The sequence below is a fragment of the Balaenoptera borealis genome (assembly GCF_965194805.1).
Source record: "Balaenoptera borealis genome assembly, chromosome: 2".
Lineage (NCBI taxonomy): Eukaryota > Metazoa > Chordata > Mammalia > Artiodactyla > Balaenopteridae > Balaenoptera > Balaenoptera borealis.
Window position 1 is genome coordinate 127838821 of NC_138867.1, and position 22511 is coordinate 127861331.

The window sequence follows — 22511 nt, forward strand, 5'->3', positions numbered from 1 at the left end:
ACTCTGGGGCGCCTTGGGCCTTAGTAATGTGTGTTGTTACAGGAGGGGATGAAGGGTGTCGGTTAACCTGGGCGGTTGCTTAGGGGAGTGTCTCTTGTACCAAAGGCCTGAGAGGGCCTGGTTAGGATTAGGTTTGGTGGCAAGTAACAGAAAACTGCTCAAAATGATGAAGACTTTGACAAGCTCCACGTTGAGTCCTCCCTCACATCCTGAGGTGGATATCCCAGGGCCGATTGGCACTTAGAAATATCAGGGACCCCACTTCCTCCATCCTCTTGCCTCGCCTACCAAGCAGAGCTGCCTTCCCAAGGTCACTGGTAGCTGGTCGTCCTCCCGGCCTGGCCTTGTAGCCCAGTTCTGAGCACTGGACCCATTTTGCTCTCTGGGCTGGAGGACCCACTCTTGCCAGGCCTGGTGACCTTCTGTCAGATCACCTTACGCTAAGCCCTGAGCAGGTAGCTGCGTAGCTGGGGCTTGGGGCCCCGCTGAAAAGCGCTGAGCATCACTGAGTTTGTGCTCGGCAGGCCTGGGGCCAGATGCTCCTGCCTGGAAAGGGCCTCCATGATGTTTTGAGACACTTAGCCTTGAGTGTTTTGGCGGGAGATCCTTTCAGTGGTCTGATTTATCTTTAAGCTCAGGGCGTTTTGTCCTTTTAGGCTGAGCTCAGAGCCCCTGTGTTTTCTACTTATTCTTCCTGGAGCTTAATTTTGTGTCTATGACTCCTGAGTCTTATGAGGATGCTGTAGTATTTCTTTGAGGTCTAAAAATCAATTAGTCTTCCTACTGTTCTCCTGGAAGCGTCTTCAGGAGTTTTGTACTAATTTGGAAGACAGTGGGAAGCTTAGGTTTTTTTGTTTTTTGGTTTTTTTTGGATGTAAGAGAGATGAATCAGTCATAACTTTTTCATTGATAGGTGACAAACTCCAGCTGGCACATAATCTGGAAAGGGACCTTATTCACTCACATAATTGTGGAGTACAGGGAATAGACTGGCTTCAGGCACAGCTGTATCCAAGTGTTTAAATTATTTTTATCGGGAATACATCTCTCTTTGCTTCTTGACTCTGCATTCCCTGTGCTAGCTTCATTCTCGGGCAGGCTCCTCCCAGGTGGAAGCAAAGATGGCTCGCAGCGTCTCCAGAATTAAATTCAACCAGCTGAGCACCCTTGTCCACATGCTCCAGCACATTCCTGGTGTTTACTCTGACCCACCCCTGTGAACCAGTTGCTGTGGTCACTGGATGAAACCCTTTAATTGGCCAGACTGTGCTTACCTGGACCGCCTGGGTTCGGGGGAGGGATGACTTCCCCAAGGAGATCAGTGGGCTGCCACCATTAGGAAGGGGAATGGGTGGGAGGCCAGCCATATAACAGGCGTAGGAGGAGAAAAAGGAAAACATCTGTGTATGAAATGGCTTTGTGGGGACATCATGAATACTTACTTCACTTCCTTCCTAGAAGGCGAGTAGAGGTACAGGGTCATAGGTCTAGAGCAGGCTGGGTCTAATGAATCAGCAGTGGCTGGTAAGGCTCCGGGTTGCGAAGGCTCGGGGCTCAGTGGGAGGTAGAGCCGTGTTTGGTTACTGGTATCTGCCAAGTTAGGGAGGTAGGAAAGGTGAGCCGAGTGCCAGGTACCTACCACTCTATCAGATCTCATGGCCAGGCCAGTCTGGGCATTCTTAACAGTAATTTAAAGGGAAAACTTGCCCCAGACCATCAAATACAACTTCTTGTCAGTGAAGGACGCTTTGTAGGGCAGTACTTAGGGCATCCAAGATGGCAGTAAAGAAGTGTGTGAGGCCTGGGTGGGAGCCCTGCTCCCACCCTCCAGGGCAGGCCCGGAGAGAGCCAGCGTGGTCTGGCTGTTAGGGCAAGATCATCCGCCAAGAGAAACCACAAGCGATGGTAACACTGGAATGGGGGCTGGTGGAGGTTGAAGGAACATAGGATTGAGGGCATCAGAGGGTTTAGGACTGAGGAGAGGGGTCAGAGGACAAGTTCATGAAGCACTGACCCTCTGAGATGTCCTGCTTTCCCATCAGTCAAGTGGGGACGTTGACCACTGCCTACCTCCTGCATCTTGGGAAGGTACCAATGAGACCATAGCTGTGAACATCACTTGAATGTCAACTATAAATGCTGTATCTGTGACCACCATTCACGGGGTGTCTGACACGTGCCAGGCTCCTGACCTGTGATGTTTTATCTTTCTAAGAACACCGTGAGATAGGATTCTTTTTTATTATCCCCATTTTGTCAATAGAAACTCAGGCAGCAAAAGTTAGGTTCCTGACCACAAAGGATTAGTGTTAGTAGGCAAGCCAGCCCTAGCCCTTTGTCCTTCTTCTCTAGGCCTCCTTCCATTTCAATACAGACCTTCTCTCTGCGTCTTTGTCTCTGCCTCTGTAAATTCATTTATTTATTCTACCTAAATACTTACCCCAAGCCTATGTGGATCACAGAAACTGGATAAGTGCAGTGCGGAATTGTACTTGCAAATGCTTGAGCAAGAGGGGTCCACAGGGTCTTTGTGTTTGATGGTCTGTTTTCCAGAGGGGGCAGTGAGAACCCGAGAGAGGAGGTGACCCACTGAAGGATGCAGAGTGAGTGCGGGCAGGCCCAGAACCCAAGTTCTGTTAGTGCAGCCACCCCTCCCCCTCTCCTGCTTCCTTCCACTCAGTAATTCTGAGAATGTACTCTGGGCCAGGCACTAAGCTAGGTGATTTGCTGATTGTAGTCAGTAAAGCGGAGCCACCAATTTTTCCTGAAGATGCATTCTTTCTTAAACAGGGAATCGATTTGCGACAAGATACCCAAGCTTCCAGTGAAGCAACTTAGAATCTGGATGAAGCACCATTAATCCACTGCCGGGGCATTTATCTCCCTGGCTTGGGGCAGCTACAGCCTGTTCAGATCAGCAGTGTGGTGTCCCTGGAGGAATGGATACAGAAGGTTCAGCAACCAGAGGGGGGTGTCCCGAGCATGTCAGGGGTGTGAGCAGACTGGTGGTGGGGACCACAGGGGGCTGTGCATGCGGGGCTGGTGCACAATGCAGCACATGTGGCCCCAGGCCTGTCCCTGCTCAGCTACAAACTAGCCCAGTGACTTGGGTCTTTCTCAGACTTTTCCCAAAGCTCCGTCTCCCCATCCATAAATGGGAATAAAGGGTCTTAAACGTTCCTTCTCACGTTCAGAAGCAGGATGTCGGGCAATGGCACAGGCTTTGTTAGGGAGCCAGGAGACCTGGGGTTTGAATCTCAGCTTTACCTTTCTGGGACCCTGGGTGCTATGGGTTGAACTGTGTCCTCCATACAAAGGTATCTTGGCGTCCTAAGCCCCAGTACCTCAGAATGCGACCTTATTTGGAGATAGGGTCTTTACAGAGGCAATCAAGTTAAAATGAGGTCGTTAGGGTGGGCCTAATCTAAGGGGAAATTGGGATAGAGACAGGCACACGTAGAGGGAAGGCAATGGGAAGAGACACAGGGACAAGCTGCCATCCACTAGCCAACCAGAGAGGCCTCAGAAGGAGCCAACCCTGCCAGCATCTTGATCTCAGACTTCTAGCCTCCAGAACTGGGAGGAAAAATATTTCTGTTGTTTAAGCCACACAGTCTGTGGTGCTTTTTTACGACAGCCCTGGCAAACTAATACAAGTGACTGGATCTCTGAGTTTCCTGATTAGTGACATGGGGACAGTGACCCCTGCCCTGTAGCGTCGTTATAAGAATCTGCTGAGAGGATGTATATAAGACACTTAGTGTGGCCCTTGGCATATAGAAAGTGCTCAGTAATAGCAGTGGCTTAGCCTGTGCTGTGACCCCCCACCTCCCATTCCATGGGTGGGTCCTGCTGGGGCTGCCCAGTACAGAACAGGAAGGCCTCAAGTCAGACCTTTCAAAGAGAGCTGGGTCACCTGAGGCACCCCTTCAAAAGCCTCTCTAAATATGGAGAGGGCCAGAGAAATCACTATGAATGCAATGCTTAATGGTTTTTAGCTGGAGAGTGGCCTCATCCCTAATTGACAAGGCCTTGAAGCTGAGGTTTCTTTATTTTTATGCCCTGGGTACACTTTGAGTATGTCAAGCTGCTCTGGGTAATCAATAAGTGCAGTAGTCATGGCCACTTGATGGGCATTTTGTAAAGGAGGGGGCATGGCTTTCATGGGAAGGACACTCATTGGATAACCTGAGCAAATCCATTATCCTCCTTGGGCCTCAGTTTCCATAGGTGCAAAGTGAAGGAGGTAGACCAACCAGGTCAGGAGTTCTTAGCTGTGTCTGTGAAGGGCTAGAAGTTAAGTCTAAATTCCTTGCACGCACAGGCACTGTGCACACATATCCATAACTAGTTCTTGAAGGCGCCTCGGTCTCCGGAACTGTCCACAAAGACTTGCATGGACAACCTCTCAGGGCTGCTGGTTCCTGGCTGGTCTGGGATTCTGGAACTCTGATTTAAAAGCTGTTTCTAAGACTCAAAAAGCAAGTCCTGTAGAGGTGGCTGCTCTGAGTTACTAGCACGGGCTGGTTCTAGAACATATAGAAAGAGCTCCCCAGAGAGCTTATAGCTGGGGCTTTGCTGGCCAGGGAGGCCCTAGCTGCCTAGCATCCTTGTCTGTCTACTTTTGGCCTTCCCTCCTGCTCCACAGGCCCTCGGTGCTGTCCTCCCAGCCCCACCACCTGCTCCTCTCCTGGATGCTACACCGGCCTAACCCATCTGCCTGCTTCCCACCCCCATCACACTTGGTGTAAAACCCAAATCCCTTCAATCCCTACCTGACCCGGCCTCCACCTGCCTCTCTGAAGGCATCCTCTCTCTCCCCCTACTCTAGGGCTGAGCTGCAGCCTCACTGGCCTTTGGTCAGTGCCCCATTCTCTAGGCTTGGTCCCCATCTGGATCTTTGACTTTGCTGGGTCCTCTCTGCCTAGAACCTTCTTCTCCACATTTTCCACTGCCTGGCTTCTCCTTCAGGTCTCAAACCAGACGTCAGCTCCTCCAGGAAGCCTTCTGTCACCCCGTCTAAGTAGATTCCCCTCCTTCTCTTGTCCTCCATCAGTGCACCTGGTTTGTTTCTTTCGTGGCACTAGCACAATCTGTAATGAAATATTTATGTGTTTTCTTCCCCCACTGAGATGTCAACAAATGAAGGAAAGAACTGAGTCTTATACATCACAGTGCCTGGCTCACAGTAGCATTTAATAAATGCTTGTAGGCCCCCGCTATCATGCACGCCTCAAATTTAAATACTAACAACACCAAGTTCTGTTGAGGGCGTGGAACTATAGAAACTCATACGGCTGGTGGGAGTGTGCAATGGCACCGCCACTTTGGAGAGCAATTTTGTAGTTTTTAATCAAGTTACACATAACGCTTACCATAGGACCCAGCAATTCCACTCCTAGAGATTCACCCAAGAGAAATAAAAACACAGGTCCACACAAAGACTTGTACACAAGTATTATAGGCTTGTTCATCACAGCCAAAACCTAGAAACAAACCAATCATCCGTCTAGAACAGGCAAGACCACTGTACCCCCAGAGTCCAACTGGGCAGGGGAAGATTGGCAGCCCCAGGAGGGGGCTGAGAATCCTCACTGGAGTGATGCAGGACTTAGTATTCATGGATGTTGAACACAAGTGGATTGGAGAAAGACCGGGCAGATGGAGGGCAGGCGTGGTCAGGGATGTCCCTGGAGACATACTCTCTGGGCACCGTGCTGCCTGGCCTGAGAGCAGGGACTGGCCGCTTGGGAGAACCCAGCCCCGGTGCTGCCCGTGTGTGCAGGATTCTTGCAAAATGCCAATTAAGACATTTGACCCAAATTCGGATAAAAGCCTTTTTCCTGTGTCAAGTTGAGCTAATAATATACATTTATTCATAATTTATGAGGCCTAGTAAGTGGGAACAATTAAGGAAAAGGTCTGGATAAAACCTATTTCTCTTAAGTGTCACACAAGCCTGTCTCTGTTCACTAAAGAGGTTCCACCCTCCTCTGCCTGCCATGAAACTCTGTTGTTCTTATTATTTTTAAAAATTTGTTGTCATTACTGCTCACTACCATTATTGAGCAACTTACCAAGCCAGGCTACCGCACTGCCTCCTTTAATATTAACTGTATGAGACAGTTGTTGTTCCATTTTACAGATGAGACAGTTGAGCTTCAGAGAGGTGAAGGGACTTGCCTAAGGCATCACAGCTGGTGAATGGGGATTATGATTCAGGTCTGTCAGACCCCAGCGCCTGTGGTATCCTGTTTCTGTGTTAGCCTCCCCACTCAGGCTGTTTCTGAATCTGCAAGGCAGCCCTTCTGTTGGTAACTGTTAAACTTGGGAGACCAGGGTGAGAAGGTGATTACCTTCTGAGTCCATAGGTCTGGGGTTAGGCCTGAGAATCTTCATTATTTCTAATAGGTTCCCAGGTGGTTCTGCCCCTGCCGGTCCTGGGACCACCCTCTGAGAAGCACCAGTTCGGTCGGTACTGTTACCAGGTCCTCCATGACTCCCTTCTACCCAACCCACCACTGGCAGGTGGGTTTATGGCTTTCTAGACCTTTTCCTGTGTACTGGCACAGTATTCTCATATGTATTATCATGAGAAGTGTGTAGTTTGAGTCTGTCCCATTCTCTTTACACATGTGGGGTAATATTTTACCTGCTGATATTCTGCAGTTTAGTATTTTATTTAACATGCCATGGAGAACATACATAACGGCCTCATTCTTTTCTACAGCACTGTTCTATGATATAGGTGATTATAGCTTTACTTACCTATTGTCTACTGATGGGTGGTCTTCCACACTTTAGACATTACAAATATTCCTGAGAACATGGGTGAGTGTTCTTCCAAAACACAGCAATCATTCAATGATGTCATCTCTTGTTATTACTGCTTTTTGTTGTTTCATTATTCATATAGAGGGCTTGTTGCCTTCCGGAAATCCCCTTTCAGGTGGAAGCAGTTGTATAAAGGAATAGATCTCCATTTATAGGTTGTAATAAAGTTTTCAACAAAATATTCCTGGTAAGAGAATAGAGGTGCTACACGGGCAGGGCTTTGAGGGGTGTATAGGAGTGCAGAGGAGGCGGGGACGGAGCAGCAGGAAGGGGGATTTGTACTGCCAGGGCCTGACTTAGCTCATGGTAGGTGCAACAGTTGCAAGAGGATGCGGCTTTACATTTCTTGGTCGCTTGGCAAAATCGGGCCTCGGACGAAGGCAGCCACAGGTTCAGACTGGCAGCATCCTGAGTAAGAGGGTCCCTGCTGGGGTCTAACCAAGCCCAGCTCTGACCCGCCTCCTTCCTTCCTGTCTCCTCAGGGCGGGGGATCTGGGGAGGAGCAACTCTGCGCTGACTTTCCGGAGCTAGACCTCTCCCAGCTGGACGCCAGCGACTTTGACTCAGCCACCTGCTTTGAGGAGCTGCAGTGGCGCCCGGAGAACTCCGAGACTGAACCCAGCCAGTACAGCCCTGACGATCCGGAGCTCTTCCAGGTATGCCCTCCGGAACCTCGCTGCCTCTCTCTGCCCCTAAAAGCCTGGCTCTGCCCTGAGCCATCTTCTTCTACACTTGCTTATGCAAAGAAGTCTCCTCATCCACCAAAGCTCTTGGGACCCTGTCTCATGTCCCGGGTCTGCACTTGATCTTGGGCAGCTCTTGCCCCCTTGCCAGGCTGTGTTATCGCCCCTGGGAAGTGAGGGCTCGGAAGAGCTGCTCTCTCTATGCCCCCAGTCAGAACCGAGTCCCTCTGTGAGCCAAGGCGGGTTCCAAGGCCTCCCTTCCCTGTATGGTCACACTGAACTCTCATTCCCACCCTGTGAAGCAGGTGAGATTATTCCCCCATTTTACAGATGAGGAAACTGAGGCTTGAAGAAGTTTAGTCACAGGCCTAGGGTGATTTACCTGGTCAGTAGCTGAACTGGATTTAAACCCAGTTTGCCTGGCTCCTGAGCCAGAGCTTTATAACCATGCTGACGCCATAATGGGAATGACTCACATTCTCTGTGGCAGGACTGTCCCTGTTTGTGTATTTTAACTCACTTAATTTTCTTAACAACTCACATACAGGAGTATAGTTATCTCCATTTTTCAATTGGAGCCTAGAGGTTCTTTAAAAAGAGGCAGTGTCAAGAACCGCAGTGCATATCTGTGCATATCTATGCATCTGCCTCTGTTCTCAGCTTTGGAGGCACATTTCCTTTAAGAAGCCCTCGAACATGGGGTAATGTGATGTCTGGGATTTGCATCAGAACAAAGCAATCCCTACATGCATTTGTGTTTGTGGGTGTGGGTGCATGGCATGGAGGGTAATAAGTGAAATATGATTGCCCACGTTGAAGCTGGGTGATGGGTACATTTGGACTCATTATTCTTTCCTTGAAATATGCTCCCCTATAGAGATTGGAGGAAGAAGCCATAGCTCCCTGTGTCTGTCTGGCAGGATGATGATGATGATGATGATGATGTCTGGCAATATAATAATAATAATAACAACAGCAACAACAATAATACTAACATACCATGTGCCAAGTCAGTGTGCCATGAACATCATCTCAAATAGTACTCCTGACAGATTGTATCATTCCTTCTAGAAATGTTTATGGAGCTCCCTGTATGTGTCAGACACTGTGTTCAACAGTGGACTCTTATGGTCTAGAGGGAAGACTGACCCTAGATCAGGTAATACATAAACAAAACAGTGGTCACTTGTGACATGGGCACAGTAAGAATAAACCTGGGATGAGAAGAGCGTCTAAAGGCTGGGTGGTCAGGAAAGGCCTTTCCAAGGAGGAGCTGCTTCAGCTGAAGGATGAGGAGGAGGAGCCACATGATGAGTAATGATCACAGAGCCAGGAAGCAGGAAAGCTTGCTGTGTTGGGACCCGAAGGGCTGGAGCAGTAGCTAAGGGGAAAGTGCCAGGAAATAGTTGAGGGGGGGTAGAGGTGGGCTAGGAGGGGCCAGATCATGCAGGCTCTTCCGGGCCATGTTAAGGAGTTGGATTTTTCCCAAGATTATTCTAACCTGTCGGTAGAAAAACTATCAGTAACCCATTTTACAGGTGAGGAAAGTGACGGTCAGAGAGGTTAAGTAACTTGCCCAAGGCCATAGAGTTAGGAAGGGTCAGAGTGTAGACTCTTAACACAGGACCCCAAACCCCTCGCTGTTGTATAACCTCTTTGCCAACCCTATGAGGATCAGGAGGGCTGGGCTCTAATTCTGGCTCTTTTCCAGGACCTCCACTCTTTCTCACAACAATGGGGTTAACTACGCTATGCTACCCCCTCCCTCAGAGGGGGCCAACTTCCAGGAAATGCTTTCAGGTTATGGAGAGCTGATGAGTGAGAGGGGTTTAGATGCTGCGGGGAGACCATCCCCACCTAAACTGTACAGGCCTCACCTACTCAGAGACTGGCCAGACCCACTAGTAAGCTCCTGCCAAGGTCCTACTATGTGCATGAAATGGTCTCAGACACAAGTCAGCCTTGGTATGGCCCTTGGGCTCTTAGCACAGCAAGGAAGGCAGGAGAATCTTCACAGATGGTTAGGACTGAGGCAGAACTCTGCCCACCCAGCCCCTCTCCCCTTCATGGCCCGCACTCCACCTCTGGTCCACCCATTACACACCGGTGCGCCTCTGTGCGGTGATTAGGTGATTAGTGCCTGATTCCTCCCTCCCCCCTCCCCCATCATAAAGCCCCTGAGCTTGGGGGCTGATACAGCGATGTGCATTGTTATATCCCCAGGGCTCTGCATGGAGCCCGGCACTTTCCTGGGGTTTAAAAAATATTTATCATATGAATAAATCCTTCGACACCCAGCTGTCATGTTAGCCCCTCCTAAGGCAGGTGGTCAGTCACTTCCTCTCTGGGCTCCCATCCTGTGTACGTGCATGCCTGTGACCTTCAGACTTCGAGCTCCTTGAGGACAAACAGCGTTTTGTTTTTCTGTGGGGCCCTTGCGCATCGAAAAGACTCAATCATATGTGTTGAATGAAGAAACTGATTGTAATAGTTTCCTTCCTGCCGAGGACCAGACACGACCCATTCCAGAGTCCTTGAGCTGGGATACAGGGGCCAGAGGTTCTAATACCCCCTCTGCCACTAACTGGGACAGAGTCCTTAGCTGACCAGTGGCAGTCATAGAGCCATGCTGCCTTGTGTCAGAGCCGTGTTCTCACAAGTCAGGTGGTACCATCACTATGGAAACAGGGAGAGTGGAGAACAGCTACCCTTACAAGAGTTGACAACTGCTTGGGGGCAGGGACAGCGCCTTCCGTTTCTGTGTGCCCAGAGTCCCTAGGGCCAGGGTCACAATAGGCTAAACTTAGTAAGTATTTTTGGAGGAAGCCGGTGTCTGGTTCTATCACCGTGTGCCATGTGGCCTTGGGCTAGTAGCTCCTCACTGTTGGGCCTCAGTTTCCCCAGGTGAGAAGTGAAGAACGAGCATGGATCAGATCAGTGGTTCTTAATCTGTTGTAGGGAGAGAGTCACTGGGTCCTTTTAGACCCTGATGACATCTGTGGACCCACCCCCAGAAAAAAGGAAGGGAAACTGATTTCCTGGGTTTCCTGCACCCCAGTTGAGCCCTGGAACGGCAGACGATTTCTGAGTGTTCTTCTGGCCCTGATAGCCTAAATTCTGTTCTGTGTCATTCCTTCAAGCTCCTCTAGGCACTCAGAATGAAGCGTTCTCCCTCAGGTTTCTTGCAGGTTCCTTTTCCTTCAGCCTAAGAGAGCTCAGGAAGGTTGAGGGTGGAGCCAAGTCTATTAATATCCCTGCTTCAGCTGATTAACTCTCCATTAATTTGCGCTTTGTTTCTAAGCGGAGCCGGGAGAGCTGAGCTAATGGGCCCGGGAAGAGGAGAGGGGCGGCGTGGCTCCCTGTGATGTGTTATCCTAGGGCGCTGATGGCACGATGCCGAGGGCAGGAATGGACTTTCTTCCCAGACAGGGTCAGGACCCACAACCCTGCCTGGCTATTCCAGAGCTGGAGCAGCCCAGGGAGGGCTGAGGAGAGAGCGAGGAGACCTTCTGTCAGTCATTTTGTTTTTACTCAACCTACTGGAGCTCCTTGGGGTCTCTGCCATCTGGCATTCCTTTCAGCACCATGCCTGGCACCTAGTAAGTCCTTGACCATCCTCCCCAGCCCTTCCTGACTTGCTGTGTGACCTTGGCAAGTCTCTTTCCTGGACCTTCATTCCCCCCACCCCCAAAAGAATGGCAAATAGGCTTCCTCATGAGTTCCAACTGAGGTGTATCGGTGGTGTTGCCTGGAGGGTTGTGTTCAGAAAGGTGGAAGGAACAAGAGCCACATTGGTTAGCGACATGGCGGGGTTGGGGGGAGGGATGGGGACAGTAGCACGCAGGCTGCGTGTTTGACATCCCTGGTCACTACGTGATCCCTGAAGGCCCTTCCAGCTCTGATAGTTGTGATAATTCAGAATATCTTTGGGCCATGCTCCTCTCCCTGTGGAAGAGGGAACCCTCATTCCATCCAGTGCTGATGACATCGTTTCTGAATAACTTCCCTCTAGAATCTGTTTTTTGAGACGCTAATCTCAGTCTCTCCCCAGTGGTCAGAGTTCATTGTTCGGTTCACTCATTCTTCCATTCAGCAAATCTGCCTGGAGCCTCCCATGCCCCAGGCACTGAGCTAGACCCAGGAACATTGCACAGAGCCCTTGTGTCACTGCCTCCAAACTGGCCTTCCTAGTAGCCTTTGGAGGGAAGCCAACCAGGGATCCTGTCTTCCCGTTTACCGGAAATCAGCAAGGCTTTGAAGAGGGAAATGACTTGCCCAGGACCACCCTGTCAGTGGCAGAGCTGCTGCCACGGTCAGCCCCAAGAGTGGGTCCCAGGTCCCAAGATCTTAACTCCCCATCAGGCTGGACAGATTGCTCTGGGAACACAGGGTTGGGGTTCTGGCCTGAGGATGGGAATGAGGGGCTGCCACTTGAGCCCGATTGCATTCCCGAACCAGAGTTCTTGGGCCTGGATCTGCCCTTGGACTCCCATCCCCAGGGCCCGGGTCAGGCTCAACCAAAACCTTTTGACCTTTTCTTTTATTCTTAGTTCTGTTCCAAAATTACAAACACATTTTTTCTCTTCTCCCCATGTACCCCCTTCGAATTACTCAGCTGCTGCTCCGGCTGCAAGGCCTGGAACAGATTTCATGCAGCCAAAAGGCCGTCACGACATGTGTATTTCGAATGAACTTCCTGAAGAAAGGATAAACATCCTGACCTGGGATGGGAAAGAGTGCTGGGGAAGGCATCATGTGACAGAATTGCCTCCTGCCAGAACAGGCCCAGCAGCCAGGGTTTACTGAATGAGGCGCTTGGTGCCTCACCTAATAGCAGTGTGATCTCTGTGCCCCAGGGCTGGTGGGCTGGTATCTGTCGGTGGGCTGGGAGTGTGCACGGTGACCCTCGTGTTACGTCTGAGACATCAGGGAAGGAAGCTTCTTGGTTCATGTGTGTGCGCTGTGCTCCGTGTAAGCCCTGCCTCTGCCCTGGATTTGCTGTGTGAATGAATGCAACGTACCCAGGACACGTTGGTCAACCTCTATGGGCCTCAGTTTCCTCAAATGCAAAATGGTGATGGGAATAGTATCCTTCCCCTCAGAGGTTATTGTGGGGTTTACCTGAGGCAGTATTTACAAAGCCTCTCTATTCCTCTCATCAGCCAAATTCTTTGTCCCTGGCCTTGGCACTAGGTTTTCTCTCTGCCTGGAATCTTCTTTCCTCAGCTTTTTGCCTGGCTGGTTCCTTCTCATCTTTCAAGCCTAAGTTTCAGTATTAGCTGCTCAGAGCAGCCTTCTTTGACCACTGTAAATAGCCTATGAATCTTCACCTTCTTATTCTCCATCACAGCTTCCTTTTGTTTTTTTCCCAGGCTTTCTCACTCTCTGAAATGATCTGATTTTGTTTCCTTGTTTAATTGTTTTCTCCACTGGAGGGTAAACTCCATGAGGACAGGGGCTGTACCAGTCTTGGGATGCTGTGTTACCAGTGCCCAGACAACACCAGGCACAGAGTAGCCATTCAGTACATATGTGGTAGGAGAACGGAGGCGGGGGAGGAATTGCCCACTGCCGCCATCATTATCATCATCACCATCACCCCCCCCCCACCACCATCATCCCCACCACCACCACCACCACCACCACCACCACCACCATCAACATCACCACTATCACCACCACCACCAACATCACCATCATCACCACCACCATCATCACCACCATCACCATCACCACCACCACTACCACCATCAACATCACCACCACCACCATCATCACCATCACCACCACCACCATCATCACCATCATCATCACCATCACCATCACCACCACCACCACCACCATCAACATCACCACCACCACCATCATCACCATCATCACCACCACCATCATCACCATCATCATCACCACCACCACCACCATCATCATCACCACCATCATCACCATCATCATCATCACCATCATAGCAGGAATCATAGTAGTAGTAGTAGTAGTAGTAGTAGTAATAGTAGTAATGAGTGCTTGTTAGGTGCCAGGCACTGTTTTCTAAGCATCTTACATATGTTAACTCAGTCCTTGACAATAACCTTATGAAGTAGGTATTGTTGTTACAGTTGATAAATGTGAGATCTGGGATTCAGCCCCAGTTCCAGAGCCCAGGCTCGTAGCCACTGCACTAACTGCCCCTCCATGAGTGAATGAGGCAGCAAGCCCCGGGAACCCACAGGGGAATGGTAGCTGTTTTCCTATTGCTCTGCTTTCACTGTCACGGGTGAACCTTGAAGCTTCCAGCCTTTCTACCACCTGCCTGGGCCCCAGGGTCAGAGAGACTGACCTGGGGCTACCATTGGCATAGACCAGCCTCAGGGCTCTGTCCAGGGGTTTGGACGCGGGAGGCCGTGGTTGAAGCGGCTGTCCTTAGAGGAGGGGACGGGCGTCCCTCACGTGGACAGCCCTGGGCCTGGGGTCACATGCTGATGAGCAACAGAGTCCAGACTGGGGCTCCTAGGCCAAGCCCCTTTCCAGTTCCACCTGCTGCCTGCTCGTAAACTTCTTTGATTCCTGGAGTCCATAGCACATTTCTTGGGCATCTGCTGTCCCAGCAAACTGAGAGGATCTGAGTGGATTTGGCGGGAGGGTGATGGCAGTGCAGCTGTGTGTACAGAGCAGATTTCTACACAAAGTCACTGAGCCCAAGGCGTTGACTAACCGTGTGCCCTCTCTGCCTCTCTGCTCACTGCAGATAATCGACAGTGAGAATGAGGCCCTCCTGGCAGCACTCACCAAAACCCTGGATGACATCCCCGAAGATGTTGTGCATCTGGCCGCCTTCCCAGCCCTGGATGATGGAGACGCACCTTCCTGTGCTTCTGCTTCTCCTGTCCCCTCATCTGCGCCCCCCAGCCCCTCCCTGGAGAGGGCCCCAGCCTCGGCCCCTGAAGTGGATGAGCTCTCGCTGGTGAGAATCTGTTTCCAACTGAAGTGATGGTGGTGGCTTGAGATGTGGTGTCTGGTGGTAGAGGTGGTGGGTGCTGGGAAACCAGCTCCAGCCCCTGCAGGGGTCTCCGTGCATCACTGGCAAGGGTTCAGGGCAGACAGCCTGGACTGGCCATGGGAGGCCTCCCTGGGCTTCGCCTGCAACACTGTAGGCCCTTTGGGATTGGGATTTCATGGATTGACCCTAAGTGTGTGTTAAACCCTTGAAATTAAATGCAAACATTTTCCTAAAGATTATGCATACACACACAGTAAAAATTCAAGCAGGAAGTATGGATAGTTAAAAGCAAAACCTCCTAACCCATCTCATAATTGTTTTTTCCTTCCTTAGAAGTAACCATGGTTACTGATCTGTTGTGTGACTTTCCTCTTCCACTTTTCTTTTTAACTACAAAAGGAAGCCTCCATTATATACTGCCCTGCACCTTGCTTTTCTCAAGTGAATTGTGTGTCTTGGGAACTCTTTCAAATGAGCAGAGGTATCTCTGTTTTATCCTTTTTGTTGGCTACATAGTGTTCCTTCATAGGGATGTACCATACTTCTTTAACCAGTTCCCTGGTTGGCAGATATGTACATTGTTTCAACTCCTTTATTGTTCCATTGCTTCAGTCTGTGTCCTGTTACTGGCCTTTGCCACTTGTAAGTGGATACATTCCTAGAAAAGGAATTCCTTGGTCGTAGGATATGTGGTTTTTCAGTTTAGACAAATACTTCCAGTTTGCCCTCCAAAGAGGTTGGACCAGTTCGTACTTCCACCAGCAAAAGTTAAATGCTACCTGCGTGTCCGTGGAATGTAGAAACGTACACATGGCATTGCAGGTTTCTAGGGAGAAGGTCTCAGCTTTTTCAGATTCCAATGGGTTCCAGACCTCAGAAGTTGCTGAAAGCAGTTTCCCTTAACTCAGGCTTAGGGCTCCAGAAAGCCAGATGTCCTGGCTTGTGAGGAACAGCTTATCTGTCTTGGGCTCCCCACCTCGACACTGTAGCTCCTAGGGGCTGGCGAGACTTTGCTGGAAAATCAGAGCCTGTTGGAGATGGAAGGGGTCTTTGGTCGTGAAGAGTGAGAGCCAGGCAGGCCCTTGGTGACCATAAAGTGCGACTCTGGGGAAATAGAGGCCCAGCGAGGGGAGGGCCTCTCCCAGGGTCACACAGCAAGTTGGTGTGCCAGCAAGGATTAGAACTCAGGTACTCTGACTCCTGGTCCAGGACCCCTTTTCCTCTTTCCCACTGCCTGCAAGTTCCCCAAAGCAGTGTGAAATATTTAGTAAGCACCTATGTGTGCCGGATACAAGCGGATACAAGCATACGTTCAGTCCCACATTGTGGCTCCTGTTGATAAGCGGTTGTGCTTCCTTTCAGACTAGAATCAGACCTCCTGGGTTTGATTTCCAGCCCCACCAATGAATGCTTATGTGTCCCTTAGGCACCTAGCCTCTCTCTGACTCAGCTTCCTGGTCTGTAAGGTGGGGTTAATAATAGTGCTTATCTCAAAGGTGGTTGGGAGGAGTGCAGCAGATTAATACATATAAAGAACTTAGAACAGTTGCCTGGTACAAAGAAGTGGCTCAATAAGTGCTATCTCAGTGATAGTCCCAGCACAACTGGTGTTGATGGTCATGGAACCAGAGGAATTCTGTATGGGACTGTGGAGAGGGACCACCCTGGAAGAGGTAGAGAGTGACCCTTGCTGGTCACTGGTTGTTCCCTCTCATGCCTTAGATGACACTTTTGCTTCAGGCACTGGGCTAGGCACACAGGAAACAGATTCACCATCTAGACTCCCCGCATACCAACAGAGTTCTAGAAAGGCCCTGAGAATTTATACAGACACCCGGTTCTTAACCTGGAGCCGTGGGTCCCAGAGAGTCTACCTCTGGACTAATGGGGACCTGTGGACCTCTACATATATGTGTGTTTTTCTGAGGTCAGTAGCTTCTCTCATATTCTTAGAGGGACCCCTGAGTCCAAAAAGACCCAACCATTTAGTCTACCTGCCCCTGTTTTATACACACACAGACACAGACACACACACACAGACACACCCACCCACACCCACCCACACACACATACCCCCTACCTTGGAGAAACCAAGGCTGGTTTCTCCCAATCCTTTCCTCTTCCTCAAGGCTAGGAGAGGGAAAGGACTCGCCCAAGGTCTCACAGTGAGCTGGGATTGAACTGAATCAGAACCAGGTCCCTTGCCTCTGGTCTAAGAATCTTTTCCTGTCCACATCAGAGAATCACAGATGTGTGTGTTGGTCTGGGGTCTAGGTAGGGTGGTGTGGCTCATCCAGCTCCTAGGGGAGTGGCGAGTGACCTTTACTTTGGTTCCCAGGCCTTTGGCAATCCTCCTAGGGGTCATGTCCCTTGAGGAAACACTTGATGCTGTAGCAAAAGCCCATCATGCTTCTTGACTTGTTCTCAACCTTGGCTGTGGTAGGATCCCCGACGAAACCCCCAGGCGTACTCAGCTCCCTGCTTTCTTGGCTGGGATACGCTGAGCACTTTTCCTCCGGGTACAGAAGCTCAGCAACTTTTATAGAAAATTTAGAAAAGCCAGACAAACTTAAGAAGCTTCCACTTGTGTGAAAACAGCTGGCTGGGTTGGAAGTGATGTGTATATATATATTCTTGTATGATTGAATCCCACCTTATGAAAGGTCACAGAAAGTGGTGTATGTGTACTGCGAGTATATGCAGAATGTCCCAATCAAGTGTGTGCATCACATTTCAACAGTAGGATGGGTAGACATCACCTAACATCTGTTTGGGTTTCTCAAGATCACAGATATTCCTCTTAGGTTATTAACTCTCAAAAGGACTTACGTTTTATTGGGATACCTGTATGGGTTTGGGATTGTTAGACAACCTGCTTTCTGTACTTAATATATTGGGAACATATTCTAGGTCATTAAGTGCCCTCCCCGTGTTCCACCATGGCCCTGTGATGATGGGGTCAGGGTGTGGTTGGTCCTGAGGGGCTGGCTCTGGGCCAGGCTTCTCCCTGAGGTGCGCTTCCCCGTGTCTCTGGCTGCAGCTCAGCCCCGGCTCCTCTCCTCTCTGTTCCTCCCACAGCTGCAGAAACTCCTTCTCACCACGTCCTACCCAACCTCGACCTCTGACAGCCAGAAGGAAGGGACCGCCTGGCGCCAGGCAGGCCTCAGGTCCAGAAGTCAGCGGCCTTGGGTCAAGGTATTTCTGCACATGCCCCCAGACCCACCCAGGCCTCTGGGGGTCTCTGGGGAGGGTGGTGTGCACCTTTCCGCTCTTGTTAGAGGCCATCAAGTTCAATCCACTTCCAGCTTCCCTCTTTGCTCATCACACAACCCTTGTCGCTGATATGCTGGGCACTGCTTGAGACCCAGGCCAGTCTGGGGTTCTAGAAAGAGCCTTGGGCTTGTTCATGTGCAGTTGACCCTTGAACAACATGGGTTTGAACTTTATGGGACCACTTACACGTGGATTTTTTTTCAGTAGTAAATACTACAGTACTGCAGGATCCACAGTTGGTTGAATCCACAGATGCAGAGGAACCGTGGCTGCTGAGGGCTGACTGGAAGTCATATGTGAATTTCCCACTGCGCGGCTGGTCTACCCCCCGCAACCCCCACATTGTTCAAGAGTCAACTGTACCTCAGTGTTCCAGGCACTGTGTTAGATGTTGGGTTAGAGCAGGGACGAGGAGGATGTGGCCTGCCCTCAGGAAGCTTATGCTAATGAGGTGACAGAATGAAGCATAAGGTCCTCACTGGTACCATGGAGACGATAAGGAGTCTGGATTTCTCTTGGGGGGAGCCATCGGAGAGCTGAAAGCTCTATCTTGAACCCCCAGGAGGGAAGCAAGTCCCTTTTCCTCCTTGGGCTCCATCTTCTGAGACTTCCAAGGAGAGGTTTCAGAGGTAATTTCCCAGCGTTCCTGTTACTCAAAGCCTACACCCAGCCCTCCCCTCTTGTCCCCAGACACCGCTGCAGGGGACTGCTGCGGACAATCCCACCCCTCGGGGCAGAATCAAGATGGCATCTTTCTCAGACAGTGGTTCTGTGTAGGAGTCTGTCCCCTGCCTGGGCTCCCCTGGGGGGTGGACCCTGTCCCTGTGTCCCCTCCCTACTTGTCCTTGCTGACCTCCCAGAACAGAGGTCCATCCCTCATGTTCCACTTTGTCAACAGGGCAGCAGCTAAGCTCCTTCCTGAGCCAGCCTGCCCTCTGGAGTGCTAGGGGGCACACCAGGGGCGTGAGACACCCTTGATAGCCAGTCTAGCCCCAGCAAAGAGACATTTGCGCTGGGAGCAAAGCGCCTGTGTGGACCAGTGGGGGCAGATAAGGCTGGAGACAGCGGTCGGGTGGGGCTACATTGCAGAGCACCCCTGACCAGGGGGCCTCCCCTTTACCCCACGGGTACTGGGAAGATATTGAATTGTTCTTTTTCTTTTTCTTTTTTTAACAGCTTTATGGAGGTGCCACTTATATACCATAAAAGGCACCTGTTTTAAAAGTATGATTCAGTGATTTTTAGTAAATTTACAGAGTCGTGCAGCCATGACCACAATCCAGTTTTAGAACATTTCCATCATCCCAGGAAGATCCCCAGTGTCCCTGTTTACAGTTAATCCCTGTTCCCACGCCCAGCCCCAGGCAACCACTAATGTACTTCCTGGCGCTCTCTCTGAAGGCTCCGCGCAGGGGAGTAGGGTATTCAGAGCAGGGCTTTGGCAGTAAATCTAGAAAAAGGCGAAATCCATAGCTAGGAGACCTGTTAGGAGGCTGGCCATTCCTTCATTCCTCATCCCCTGAGCACTGTTAAGTGCCAGGCTCTGTGCTGGAAGCTGGGGATGAAGTGGTGAAACCTGGCAATTCTGACGATCCAGGTGAGACACGCTGGGCCTGGCCAGTGGCTGCAGGGGTGGGCAGCCGGGAGAAGCAGTGTGGGTCTCCTCCCTCACTCTGGCCTCTTTTCCTCTCCAGATGAACAGCATCCAAGACAGAAAGGCCCACATGATGCAGTCTCAGACCCGGAGTTGCACGGAGCTGCATAAGCACCTCACCTCGGTGCCGTCCTGCCCCCGGGCTAAAGCCCGCTCCCCTGATAGGGTCCTCCAGCCACCACCCCTGAGTCCCTGGGTCCCTGCCAAGGAGGATGAGGAGGCGGGTGAGGACTGCCCGAGTCCCCAGCCGGCTCCAGCCTCTCCCTGGGACTCCCCAGCACCGGGCAGGGCAGACCCCGGCGCCCAGGTTTCCCAGGAGGACACGCAGGCCATGGTGCAGCTCATTCGCTACATGCACACCTACTGCCTTCCCCAGAGGAAGCTGCCCGCACAGGCCCCAGAGCCAGCCCCCCAGCCCTGCAGCAGCCCCGCCAAGCAGGTCAGACCCCGGCCTCGGTGCCAGCACCCTTCCAAAGCCACCTGGGCTGAGTTCTCCATCCTAAGGGAACTTCTGGCTCAAGATATCCTCTGTGATGTCAGCAAACCCTACCGCCTGGCCACGCCTGTCTACGCCTCCCTCACACCCCGGGCCCGGCCCAGGCCCAAAGACAGCCAGGCCTCTGCGGGCCACCCCTCCCCCGTGGAGGAGGTGCGGGTCGCGGCTTCACCCCAGAGCTCGGGGCCCAGACCCAGCCTGCGCCCGCTGCGGCTGGAGGTGAAAGGGCACATCAGCCGGTTGGCCAGGCTGCAGCCTGAGGAGGAAGATGAGGAAGAGGAGGAGGAAGAAGAAGAAAAAGAGGAAGAGGAGGAAGAGGAGTGGGGCCGGAAAAGGCCGGGCCGGGGCCTGCCGGGGACCAAGCTGGGGAGGAAGCAGGAGAGCTCCGTGTGCCCCGTGCGGCGTTCCAGGAGACTGAACCCGGAGCTGGGCCCCTGGCTGACGTTCACCGATGAGCCGATGGTCCCCGCGGAGCCCCAAGGGGCTCTGCCCTCGCTGCGCCTGGCCCCTGAGGCCTACGACGTGGAGGGGGAGCTGGGCAGCCCCGCGGACGAGGACAGTGGCCAAGACCAGCAGCTCCGACGGGGACCCCAGATCCCAGCTCTGGAGAGCCCCTGTGAGAGCGGGTGTGGGGACACCGACGAGGACCCCAGTTGTCTGCAGCTCTCTTCTGGAGGTAGTCGGAGTCGGTGGTCCGAGAGAGGGGGCAGGGCTGGGGTGTGGCAGATCCCACTGCCCGGGAGCCAGGAGCCCTGGGTTGGGCAAATCCCTCTCCCTCTCTGGCTCTCAGCTTCCCTTCCTATACAGTAGGCTAGTTGGGCAGATCTTCAGGAACCTCCTTCACATCTCTGAGTTTCTCATCATGCATGGGCCAGGCGTCCTTAATGAACGAGCAGCAAGATGCATGCCTTCTTGGGGCTTGTGTTTCAGTGGGGGAGACAGGCAGTCAAAAAGTGAGCAAGAAAGGAAAAGTGATTACAAATTGTGATAAGTGCTCTAAAGAAGACTTCCTGGGTAGCAATGTGATGGAGGGTGTGAGTCTATAAATTCAGCTCCACAATGAAGTGGCATTTTAAACGGTAACAGTAGTGGGGATAATAATACAGCAGTTATCTGTTATGCACTCGCTATGCCAGGCTTGGTCTAAGACTTAACACGGATTATCCCCATTGATCCTCACAGGAAGCCCGTGTGGTGGGTGCTGTTATAATTCCCATTTTAAGACACAGAAACAAAGGCACAGAGATAGCTAATGGTCGGTTCAGCTAGTTAGTCCTGCATCTGTCTGGGGCAGAGCCCACAGCCACTGGCCTTGGAAGCTGGAATGCTTCACCATTGTGCTACACCGATTGGCCAGAAGGGGTCGCCCTGGTGCCCATCAACTCTGCAGAATCAGTAGATCCGCCAGCTGTTAATGTTGCTGAGTCTGGGGGAATGAAGGTGGATTTGAGTTGTTCCTGCCAGTCCCTAAAAGTGGCAGAGGCTTTTGGGTCACATGTCTGAAAGAAGCTGTGCTTGGTACCGATGAAGTTCAGAGGGAAACATCTGCTAGCCATGCCATGTTGGGGAAAATCTTATTTCTTTCTTTTTTGTCTTCTTTTCAGACTCTCCCAGGTGCCTCATGCTGGCCTTATCGCAAAGGTAGATTTTTAGAAATTGTTGATTTATGACTCCAGGAGACCTTATCTGGTTGGGTGTAGGGTGGTTCATCGGCCCCTGAGCCTGGTCCTGTCCCCACACCCCTGCCCTCATTGCCATATGGGACTCTCAGGATCTGGGCTCCCTTGGAAGGGAGTTTGTTTTTAGAAGCATGCCCAGGGGAAAGATGGAGAATTTCATGGGGAAAAGTTGACAGTGCTGTGTGGCTTTGGGCAAGTGTCTTCTCCTCTCTGGGCCTCAGGTGTTCCATCATAAAATAAGGAGGCTGACAATGCTTGTCCTGTCTCCACCTCCCTCAAGTCTCTCCTGTGTCTCCTAAAAGAGCTGTACAGCTTTGAATTCCTCCAACAACCAGGAGAGAGTTCCCCAGAAAATTCTCCCCAGGCCTCACTTTCATGGGCAGCAGAGCCAGGGTCTGACACAATGTCCCCTTGCCTTCCTGCCATGCTCGGGGAGGTGGAGCCTGCTGCTGACTGACTTCTTTCCTTCCTGTGCTCCCCAGCCCCACTGGCGACCCTCCTTTTGGCAAGAAGAGCTTCGAGCAGACCTTGACGGTGGAGCTCTGTGGCACGGCAGGTGAGCCAGGGGCTCAGCTGGTGGGGTGCCCTTGGGGACGCAGCCCCTAGGGCAGTTAAGGAGTACCCCATCAAGTCTTCCTTGCCACCGCTGCACAGGCTACGCCGGGTCTTGAGCTACACATTGAGGGCGTTATAAGGAGAGTCAGGGCCCAGGCTCAGCTGTTTAGCTGCCAACAGTTGGCACATGACCTGACATAAAAAGAGACACGTGTCTTCCCCTGAAGGAGCCCACGGTCTTATGTGGGCGACAGACTCACACCATGACAAGTACTGTTTGATATGAGTTTGTTCCAAAGACCGTGCAAGAGCTCTGGGAGCACAGAGGAAGGGGAAGAGTGGG

The 22511-nt window shown here is 51.6% G+C and overlaps 1 protein-coding gene across 5 annotated transcripts in view; it reads left to right on the forward strand.

Moving 5' to 3' along the window:
- The window catches only part of PPARGC1B (PPARG coactivator 1 beta), a 117921-nt gene that overhangs the window by 75993 nt on the left and 19417 nt on the right, over positions 1–22511 (forward strand). For 4 of the 5 annotated variants that reach the window (XR_014241995.1, XM_082382670.1, XM_082382669.1 and 1 more), the window contains exons 2-7: positions 7317–7490; positions 14260–14475; positions 17590–17706; positions 19479–20610; positions 21539–21575; positions 22096–22169. Coding sequence is in view for 4 of the 5 variants with exons in the window: in XM_082382670.1 (XP_082238796.1) it covers positions 7317–7490; positions 14260–14475; positions 17590–17706; positions 19479–20610; positions 21539–21575; positions 22096–22169 (1750 nt within the window). In the remaining variant the exon portion in view is untranslated. Of the gene's footprint in view, positions 1–6411; positions 6529–7316; positions 7491–14259; positions 14476–17589; positions 17707–19478; positions 20611–21538; positions 21576–22095; positions 22170–22511 lie in introns of all 5 variants that reach the window. The other variant, XM_082382672.1, reaches the window with a different exon arrangement.